This window comes from Miscanthus floridulus, chromosome 8, assembly GCF_019320115.1.
Source record: "Miscanthus floridulus cultivar M001 chromosome 8, ASM1932011v1, whole genome shotgun sequence".
In the NCBI taxonomy this organism is placed as follows: Eukaryota; Viridiplantae; Streptophyta; class Magnoliopsida; order Poales; family Poaceae; genus Miscanthus; species Miscanthus floridulus.
The window spans coordinates 211,242,954-211,253,198 of NC_089587.1; the positions used below are offsets into that span (position 1 = coordinate 211,242,954).

Sequence of the window (10,245 nt, forward strand, 5' to 3'; positions counted from 1 at the left end):
CCGGCCACAAAATATTATTTAATTAATTTGAGAGAGACATGACGTCTAGGTGCATATTAGGATGAAAGAAATAAGGACACGTATCAAACAAGGAAGCTTCATCTGCAAGGATTCTACATAAGGGAAATTAGAGTCCATGTATCTTGGTATTTTTTTGTTATCTAGTCGTGTTCGTTTAGGACTCTTATCAGCTCAGGGTATAAATATAAAGCCCGGGCTATTGTATCAGACACACAATCAATCAAATATCAGTTATTTACTTTTTTTGGCTCTGGCCACCCCTTAGGAGTAGAAGTAGAGTAGATCTCGGTGAGTTCTTCAGCAAGTATGGCTACATCGATTTGGTTGACCTCCACTGCTTGTCTGTAAGTACCGTCATGGCTTATATCTCTGTTCCTATGGCTACATCGATCCGGTTGACCTCCACTACGACTCTGGTATGAGTTAGTTATCGACTCTTGTCTAGTTCAAGTATGGCTGCATCGATTCGGTCGACCTCCACTGCTCGAACTGGATTAAGGTCAAGTTATCGGCTCTATCTAAGGGTGGCGCTCCTTCGGATAGATTCATTAAGTTACCGATATTGCTTATTGTTTTCATTATTTATTTAATTATAGCAATATCACTTTGCCCGATAGGGATTGATCTAGATCGGCCTTATATCTTTTTTAACCCATCATTTGTTAATCTAAACTGATCTAATCTGTACTTTAAACGATGAGTTATGTTTTATTGGCTGCTTTATATCAGTCTTGATCGTGCATAGTGTGCGGTTAAGGCACGTCTGATTTTGAGTAGATCTATTGGCTAGCGAAAACCGTTTCATGGCCCGTTATCACGGCCTGTGTGATTTTGCCTCACACCCCACTATTAGCACCGTGGAGTGAGGATCGTTATTTGGTATATATGTTCCTAAGAGGGCATGACCTTAACTGTGCACTATGCCTGAATCGGCTGTTTTAGCCGATATAGAGCGTTTTCATGAATAGTTCGCATCACAAGATTGTTGAAGTAGCGATAGGTTGAAAGATGTGTTAGCCTCATGAACTTATTATTGTATTATGACCTACATGATTCTGCCTCATGCCCCACTGATATTAGTAATAATTTAGTGTCGTCGAGTCTATTGTTGTTTCTATAGCCTGCGTGATTTAGCCTTATGCCCCACTGGTCATAGCAATAGATGAGATCTAATATGTTCATTAGATTTACCTCTATTAAATGGTTGAATGATGATGAACTGTTTCTTTTACATAAAAAGGGGTTCGGTTACTCACAATCTTAGCTTAGCATGAACTAATTATTGTTGATATCATTTTGCCAGTGACCAATATTTGTTTAAAGAATGATATTTATCCTGAACGATAACCGATTCCTCTTACACAACTCCATGAGCTTTAACCGATTTATTCTTACGAATATGCTAAAATCGATAATTTAGTCGATCTCCTTTCATATCGGCTCTTAGAGCCGCACATTCGGGACTGTCCAGCAACACCGTCATGTTTCGCCTTAAATTACTGATTAGCTTTCTCTCCTTGTTAATTGCAGGGTCAAATTGACTGGCACATCTCGGGAGGAGTGCGTAGGATCGACCATCCCTACGCTGAAGCTAGGCGGATCTCTAGCTCCATTGAGCGGAGCCTTCTAGCTTGCTCGTGTGCCCTCGGCACGAGACGAAATTCCATGCAACAGCTGTTTACACGGTGTTTAAACGAAGTTAAACGGTATAAACGGATTTGTACTTTAAAAAAAAAATACATATAATTATATATGTGCATGTAAAAAATCAAGTATTCTAGCATTTATACATATTTATTCGAGTAAAAATCAATTATTTTGGTATATATATATTTATGCATGTGAAAAGAACCAAATATAGATATTTATGCATGTAACATATCAAGTGTACACATTTATAAATATAATAAACTTAAGTATATAAATTTATCCATACAAAACTGAACTAGATTTACCTCGTGTTCGCCTAAACAGCCGTTTAAACAACTGTTTAGCCCGTTTAATACAGTTTATCTCTGTTCCATTTAGGTCGTTTATACTGTTTTTTTCTGTTTTTTGACCGTTTAAACGGTCAACCGTTTAATTTTCGTTTACCCCCTAAACAAAACAGTTTACCACCGATTACCGTTTAGTGGCCGTTTAATCGGCCATTTAGGCGAACACTGCTATTTCTACTCTAAACTATATTATGGCCGCCTGATGGCATTGGCTGACGGCACGGTCGACGAGGATGAAGGCAGCTCGCTCCCAGTTGGGACGACATTTGGCTCTGTTGGGGGCGGGACAACGCTCACCCCCACCCGGTCTCCACTCCTTCCACAGGCTAGACAACATCTTCCCGGCGCACGTCTTCAGCCACGCTCAAACGGTGAGCCACCATCACCCACTGCATGGAGACTTGTTCGGCAACCACTGTGCATATGGCACCAAGCTCTACTCCGGTGCATGGATTCCATTTATGCTCCACCCGTTGGCATACCCTCTGTAGATGGCGGCGAAGTCTAGATTGGGGTGATGGGTAGCCACCGAGGTTAACACCCCTGACATCCCGTAGAACATGCCGTCGGAGATGAGCGCCCAAACTTTGTTCAGGATCTCCTAGTTTCTTGGCCTAGGAATTGCAGACATGTGTCGGCGTAGGAATTGAAGACCATCCTAGTTTCTTGGCCTTTTGCATGTTGGGGACTCAACATGATTGGGCCTTTCAAGCCTGCACCAGGTGGTTTTCGGTACGTATACGTCGCCATTGACAAGTTCTCTAAGTGGATCAAATACAAGTCACTTGTTTCGGCCACTGCAAAGATGGCAGTCAAGCTCTTCAAAGATATCATCCATAGAGCCAATGGCCAGGTTGAACGGGCAAACGGCATGATCCTCGATGCCCTCAAAAAGAGACTATACTAGAAGGAGGAAAAGCATCTGGGCAGATGGCTCAAAGAGCTCCCAGCTGTGGTATGGGGACTGCGCACTCAAGCTAGTCACAACATCAGTGTGTCTCCATATTTTTTGGTCAACGACTCAGAAGCCATACTTCCGGTGGACATTGCCTTCTGAGTACCTAGGGTGGAACATTATAATGAAGAGCAAGCCGCAGCTGTTCAGATAGAGGACATCGATAGAGCCAAAGAAGAACGCCTGATCACTTACATCCGCATAGCCAAATACCTAGAAGGCCTACTAAGATACTACAATCGCAATATCAAAGGTCATTCATTTGTGGTCGGCTACCACATTCTCCGTAGAAAGCAGAAAACCAAAGGGATGCACAAGCTCTCCTCCCCCTGGGAAGGGCCTTACGTAGTCAAAGAGGTTACCCGACCAGGGTCTTACTGGCTATGTGACATGGAGAGAATCGATATGCCCAATTTGTGGCACATCGAGCAACTTATACGTTTCTATCCTTGAAACGCTCCAGATATGTAGTCTTCACTCCATAATGAATGAAGTTTTCTCGCCATAATTTGTCTCCATTATTTCTCCACACTAGTTTAATCTCCATTTACGATTACCAGCTCCAAGCTACTCCTTAACAAACTCCGACAATTATATGTGATCTCCATAAATGCTTCGCCCTGTTTCTCCATACTAAAATATCTTTAAGATATTCCACCGACCATCGAGCAACAAACGTTCAGCTCTGTGTTCTTTGGAGAAAACCCTATCTCCGATCTCTCCCTACACGTGCTACGGGCTCCAGTGCTCTATGTTATGGGTGGTCGGCAGTGGTTCCTCAGTCACGTCTATTCCTCCTACATGTGCACGGGCTCTAGCGCTCAACGTTATGGAATACGGGCTAGCCAAGGCCAAGAGCCCAGTAACGAACTAACTGCTTGGATGCTACTTATACCACATATAAATGCATTAGGGTTAACAACACGTCTCTTTTTCACCACAAGCGCTAGCAAGCCGCCTAAACACGCACATGTCGTCTACTTACAACATTTATACAAATACACAAATATTTGCTTAGGCCCTCATGCATTTAACTCCCCTTTCTAGTTATCCCATGCAGGTTCCTCTCCACTCAGGTTATTGAGCTTGGCCCTCACCGTCTACCTCACCAAACAGATCGACATCACCGGCCAGCCTCTTCACCATGTCCTCCACCTCATCTTTTAGCTCCTCCTCCTTGGTCACCCCTCCCTCTAGTGAATCTGGCCCCTATCGCTCAAAGATTGATTATAGGGTAGTGAGAATGGACCACCACCAGGGCATGTGTCATGATGGAAATAGCAGTGTCTCGGTTGAAGCCTTTGAAGTTCTCCCACGCCGCCTTGCACCTGTCAATGATGGTGTCCGGATGGGGTGGCCTATCATCGAGCTGAGGAGCTACCTCCATATCGATACAATCGAGCACCGGCCTGACTCTGGCCACCACGGTGCCAAGTTTTCCCCTCTAGATTTTTGCCTCCAACTCCAGCACGTCGAACTACGCCTTGGTTCTTCGACGATATTCTGTAGACACCAAAGGAATTCATCAAACCAATAAATCATTTCAGCAATAACTCCGACCACGAACAACTCACCTTCTAGATCCTCGGCTAGTTTCTCCGCTCGCCCAGATGCTTTCTACTTCTCCTCTTGGAGTTGACCGATGACTTGATGCAACCGGCCAAGCTCCGCATCTTGCTCTACAAACGTAACGGTCGACAGCAACATCAAGACTGTTCGGCAATGCAGAACAAATTCATCGATCCGCAGTACCTTTCTTCTGTTCGGAGACACTTTTTAGCTGCCCGGAGGTGTGCTCCAGCTGCTTGGAGCTGCTTTCCTGCTGCTCAGAGGTGCACCCCAGCTGCTCAGAGATGATCTTTAACTGCTCAGATAAGATGCCCTTTTGGTACTCTAGGTTCGTGGTGTTTGATTCAGCAAGATCCCTTTCACATTGGGCCCTTTGGACGTTCTTCTCCATCAGTTTCATCGCCTCCCTCAGTTTCTCATTCTCCTCGATGAGGGGCTCCATCCTTTTGATCAACTACTGTCGTTGTTCGGTAGTCCACGCTATGCCCTATAAAGCAACAAGATTATAAAAAGACCATAGTCTCCAACGCCAAAGACGGACATCGCTGACGCAACACTAACCTCAATTTGCTTCATAGCTATGCAAAGGGTGGACCGCAGCCTCTTCACCTCCCTGGTGGTGTCCTCCTCTTCTACAACCACAATTTCCTCCCCTCGCTTGTGAAAGATGCAGACGGTTTGAGTTCGTGATCCCTCACGCTCAATCTCCTCGACCTTGTCCTCTTCCTCCACAGCCGATGGCACTCCCTGGGGGCTCGGTGGCCGCATAGAGCGACCGACCATGCCTTGCGGCATCTCAGGGCGCGCCGCTTGCTCCTCCGATGCCGCTGGCCTCTGCGCCCCAGATTCCGGCATGACATCAGCAGCTCCCGCTCCCGCCGCCGAAGACTCGGTGGCTCTCGCCATTGCTCCTAGCACCTTCATCGAATCGCCCACCATTGTCGCCAACCGCTCTCCACCTCGAACTCCATCAGCAGCGGTGGTCGAATCCTCCACAAACCGACAAGTGCCTGGGGACTCTAGGAAGGAGTCTGTCCACAATGTCTCCATGCTGTGAATAGCCCCTGGATGCTCGCTAGTCTAGCCCAAAGGATTCTGATCCTCCACGTGCCCCGTTCTACATTAGATTAGCTCATCGATCACCGCAACTATAGAAATCGGATAGCTACCGATCCCAAGACAAAGATACTTACATGTTGGCTTCCCGATAAACGGTTCTGAACCGGTGCTGCCTTCCCGAGCACCCAGGCACTGCTCTGGGGTCAACTTGTGTGCCCTAGGCTAGAGGTCTTGCATCCCCCACCATCGATGTCTTCTCTGCCTATTGCTCGGGGACTCCTTCCCCTCCCTTCGATTGCACCTCGGCACGCGTGTTGCGCAATGACACTTTAGTGCTCGAAGGGGGAGCTATTGGAGCCTCGTCATCGTCCGACCACTCAGACATCGCCGTACTCTACATCCGAGCGGTCTGATCACCACCAAATGAGATGTCGACCGGCTTACGAGGAGCTACATCCGCCATTCTTCTCTTCTTTCGGGCTAGCTCATCTTTCGCCGCCCTTTTCCCCCGGACTTTCTCTGATACTAGGGGAACTCTGCTTTTGACCAGCACCTTCGCCTCTAGATTCGGATGAGGTGTTGATGGTACCTTCCTCTAGCATAGTGGTCAGCCTAGCATCCACTGCTTTTGGCTAATCGATCCTCGGCACACCCGAGAAGTACGCTGCCCATTCCTGCCAATGGATCTTTCACAAGCAAATCAGTCCACTGCTCAGCGCCTGCACGAGATAAAAGCACTAGGAACAATAGTCGAGATTTTTACTTGAGGAGGTGGGTTCGTGCAGTTGAAGGGTTTCGGCTACCCCAACATAGTATACAACATGTTTGGAGCGAATAGTTCAGCGGCCCGGTGTAGCATAGCCTCCTTCGCCAGATTCTTCGTCCTCTTCCAAGTGCCATCAGTATCTCCTTTGAAGTCAAAGCCCGCATGAGCCCTCTCCTTGCAGGGCTAGATGCGGCGCAGTATGAAGTTCACCGCCACCACTACTCCGCTCATCTTCATGCCCCTCATTAGCTTAAGGATCTCCTTCACCTGTTCCATATCAACACTGGTCGGTTTCTCCGACCAGCTCCTTTGATTCTCTAAAATCTGGTCGACATCGCATTAGATGGTAGGATCGCTTTGCTTCATATAGAACTACCTAGTATTCCATCCCTTCAGTGAGGTATTCAGCAGTACAGGAATGTATTCACCCACCATCCCATCGTGGAGCTATAGCTACACATCGCCGATAACTTTGGAACGCCCCCTCCTTTCTTCTTCAGCCAGAAAAAGTGTCGGAAGAGATTGAAATGGGGAAGAATGTCAAGATAAACCTCACAAAAATGGATAAACATAGAAATGTGCAAAATAGTGTTCGGATGAAGATTACACAAGCTCACTCCCCAATACTCCAACAGATCCCACAAGAAAGGATGTACCGGAAGCCCTAATCCACATTAGAAATAATCCTCGAAGACAACGAGTTCGTCGGTGTGTGACATCAGATAGGGCTCACCGTCGGCCAGACGCCATCCGGCGGTGACACGGTCAGGAAGAACGCCCGCCTCCACCATCTCGTTGAGCTCTATCTCCCCCATGAGTGACGGTACCCATTCCTTGTCACAGCTTGCCCTGATGGCCACCTTCTTCACGTTACCACCTCCCCTCTTCGACGCCATCCCTCAGATCTGGAGTGCGTGTGAATGTGAATGGGGGAGCATGAGGGCGAGGAGGAAGATGAAGTGATGGAGTGGCAAAGGTGGGAGCGCGGAGTGCAGCGACGCAATTATAAAGACACCCTCCCCACTTTTCGCATTTAAGGGTTTTTGGGAAACCGCACCATGCTGATTTGCGCCCTTCTGAATTCCCCAAAGCAGCGTGCTAGGCCGTTATTCGGGCTTCTGCGCAACTATGGCCCATATCGCCCATCTTTCGACACAACTTGGTACTGCACACTGAATATTCGCCGATGACTCCACAATACCATCAAGGCTCAGTAATTTCTACTGTATAGTCATTACTCCGGTTTTTTTCTCCACGATTTGAGTAATCGGCACTTCCTGATTTATCCGAGATTTTCACTTGTGGCTCGGGGACTACGTCATCATTATGATTCGGTTTCTCACCATACTATGGATTTTTCTGTTACTATTGTTTCTGACCTTAGCACCATATGACCACGTCACCTACTATCAGGCTCAGAGACTAAGTGGGCACACTTCACCTTGCGGTGAATGTGCGCTTTTCATTTCAGGGCTCAGCCCATGGGCTAGTTGCCTGCTCGGCTGGTCTTCTGCCTTTCTTCTACTTTCTGGACCCTAGCACCACGTGACCACATCACCTACTATCAGGCTCGAGGACTAAGTGGGCACACTTCACCTTGCGGTGGGTGTATTTTCTTTAATCTAGAAGACTCCGTGAAGTTGAAGAAGATTATCTCCCTTTCTCATGGTCGGACTCTAAGTGGGCACACTTGGTTCACAGCGAGGAAATTTTTGATTTTGAACTTGAGCTCCTTACGTCCTTCTGGCAAGCCTTACTTGGGTAAGCCCATGCTCGGCCAGAAAGTTAAGCTAGTCGGTTACGGTCCATAACTGTTCGACGACTTATTAGGGTGGTCGGACTATGAGTCTGATCGCTCGGCTTTGTTTACACCTGCTCGGACAAGCTCAAGACGGCGTTGCACAACGGATACAAGGTGCTCGGGGACTAGCTGTTGGGGGTATGACCCCAGATACCCATGGTAGACTACATGGGCTGCGCTGCCAGGGGTGGTCCAGCCTACAAGACAAAGCCTTGTGGAGCACGGCGCTGCTCCGCGTGCCCCGCAAGACACCAGGAAGATATCCTAAGGATATGGCGTAATCTGTTAGGATATGTTACGATCCCGTGATCCCTGTAATCTATTATTACTTACCGGTTATCTTCTAGATCGAATCGACCTGTAACTCTACCCCCGGCTATATAAGGCGGATAGGGGACCCCCTCAAAACACATGCAATATCATATGATAGCCAATACAAACTAACAGACCATAGGAGTACGGTATTACGTCGTGCAGACAGACCAAACCTGTCTAACTCTTGTGTCTCTGTTGCCTTCTTGTTCTTGATTACGCGCACCACTACCGATCAACCTACTTTCGTGGGATACCCCTCGGAAGACTGCCAACGGTATTCCGTCCACAGAAGCCCAATAGAATACTCATATGTTCTTGCCAAGCCGCTAGCGGCTTTTTCCGTCTGATTTATTTTATATGTAATCTATTCCGTCAGTATGTTTGAAGAAGTAGCTAGTTTTGGTCGCATGTCGACGGAGGGAGGCAGCTCCATGCTCCCAGCCCGCCATCCTTGTAGCCATGTAGGTGCAGCAGAGCAGTTGAATATAACTAGCACTCGGGATTCAGCGATGTCTCTTTTCTCTGCTTCATTGCATATGCATAGTTGTACAGGATGCATTGACTATTGATCATTGGATTGTATATTTAAACGTGTGGTCTTGACTTATATTTCATCTCTCGCCTATTTTCATAGACCCGCTTGTCTCATAACCGTTTACGACGATAGAATACGATAACAAAAATGTATAGCGGGTTTTATCGTCCACTTTCGACATGACAGCCTGCATTGAGCCCAAATCTTACACCCACACCCAGGACTGAATGATCATCCAAAGCTCGTACCCAAGCCCCGGGAGCTAACCATCATCGTCGCTTAGGTCGGGGCCTAGGGATAGGGAGAGGAAGGGAAGGGATAGGGACGACCTTGGTCCGGAGAGAGAGAGAGATGAGCGAGGAGGAGGAATGGAGGGGCACTAGCCCTAGTGGCATGCCTGATGGAGAGGAATGAGAGGGATAGAGGGGGCATGGAGAGAGAGGAATCACCAAACAAAACAAGAGAGAGAGAGAAAGAGTCGGTGAGGGACTTGGTTGTGCGAAGGATGAGTCCTTTTGCTAGTGCGACAGAGGAATTCGAGTCTGAGCGACGGATGAAAGAGATAGGAGAATTACTCAGGTACTTTATTAGTAGGAGAAAAGTAAATTTCAAATATGTCTATTATGGTTGATACGAAGTCATTGGTTTTGCCTTCATCGAGTTAGCCTACGTGAGTGGATTTTATCTTTACAAAACCATCAAAACACCTACTTGAACATTGCTACTAACCTTGGGTATGGCACTAGAAATTAGGTCATGTTTGGATCTCATGGTTTAAAGTTTAACCATTGAACTTTACTACTTTAGCTCGAGGCTCCAAACAGATAGTCCAAGGTGTTTGGTCAATCTCAAAAAACCATTAGTTCATTATTAGACTACACAAGTGTGCAAAAGTAGAAAAGTTTAGTAGCCAACTAAACTCCAGACCATGAGATCCAAATAGGGTCTTAGTCTGATATAAGTCTTAGATATTGGCGTATATATCATTACCCTCATAACTAATCTTGTCATTAGGCAAACCGATATACTTCCATATATGATATCTATTCAGTTGAAAAAAGAACATAAGAGAATGATGAATACAACTATACAAGGATTTCTATCTGAATCATTCTCAATTTTACGTTGTATAGCAATTACATGCATTTAATAATTTACTAATGCTGCTTTTAAAAACATTATTTTTTTTTCCAAAAAACACTACACACAGTGTTATTTTAAACGTTA

The 10,245-nt window shown here is 46.4% G+C and overlaps 1 protein-coding gene across 1 annotated transcript; it reads right to left on the reverse strand.

The window, feature by feature from the left end:
• Nucleotides 1-4,450: 4,450 nt before the first annotated feature.
• Nucleotides 4,451-5,448, reverse strand: LOC136470584 (uncharacterized). The gene is made up of 3 exons (XM_066468380.1): nt 5,104-5,448; nt 4,726-4,996; nt 4,451-4,476 (listed from the first exon to the last, which is right to left on the reverse strand). The coding sequence occupies exons 1-3, from the start codon at nt 5,446-5,448 to the stop codon at nt 4,451-4,453; spliced, it is 642 nt and encodes a 213-aa protein (XP_066324477.1).
• Nucleotides 5,449-10,245: the final 4,797 nt, after the last annotated feature.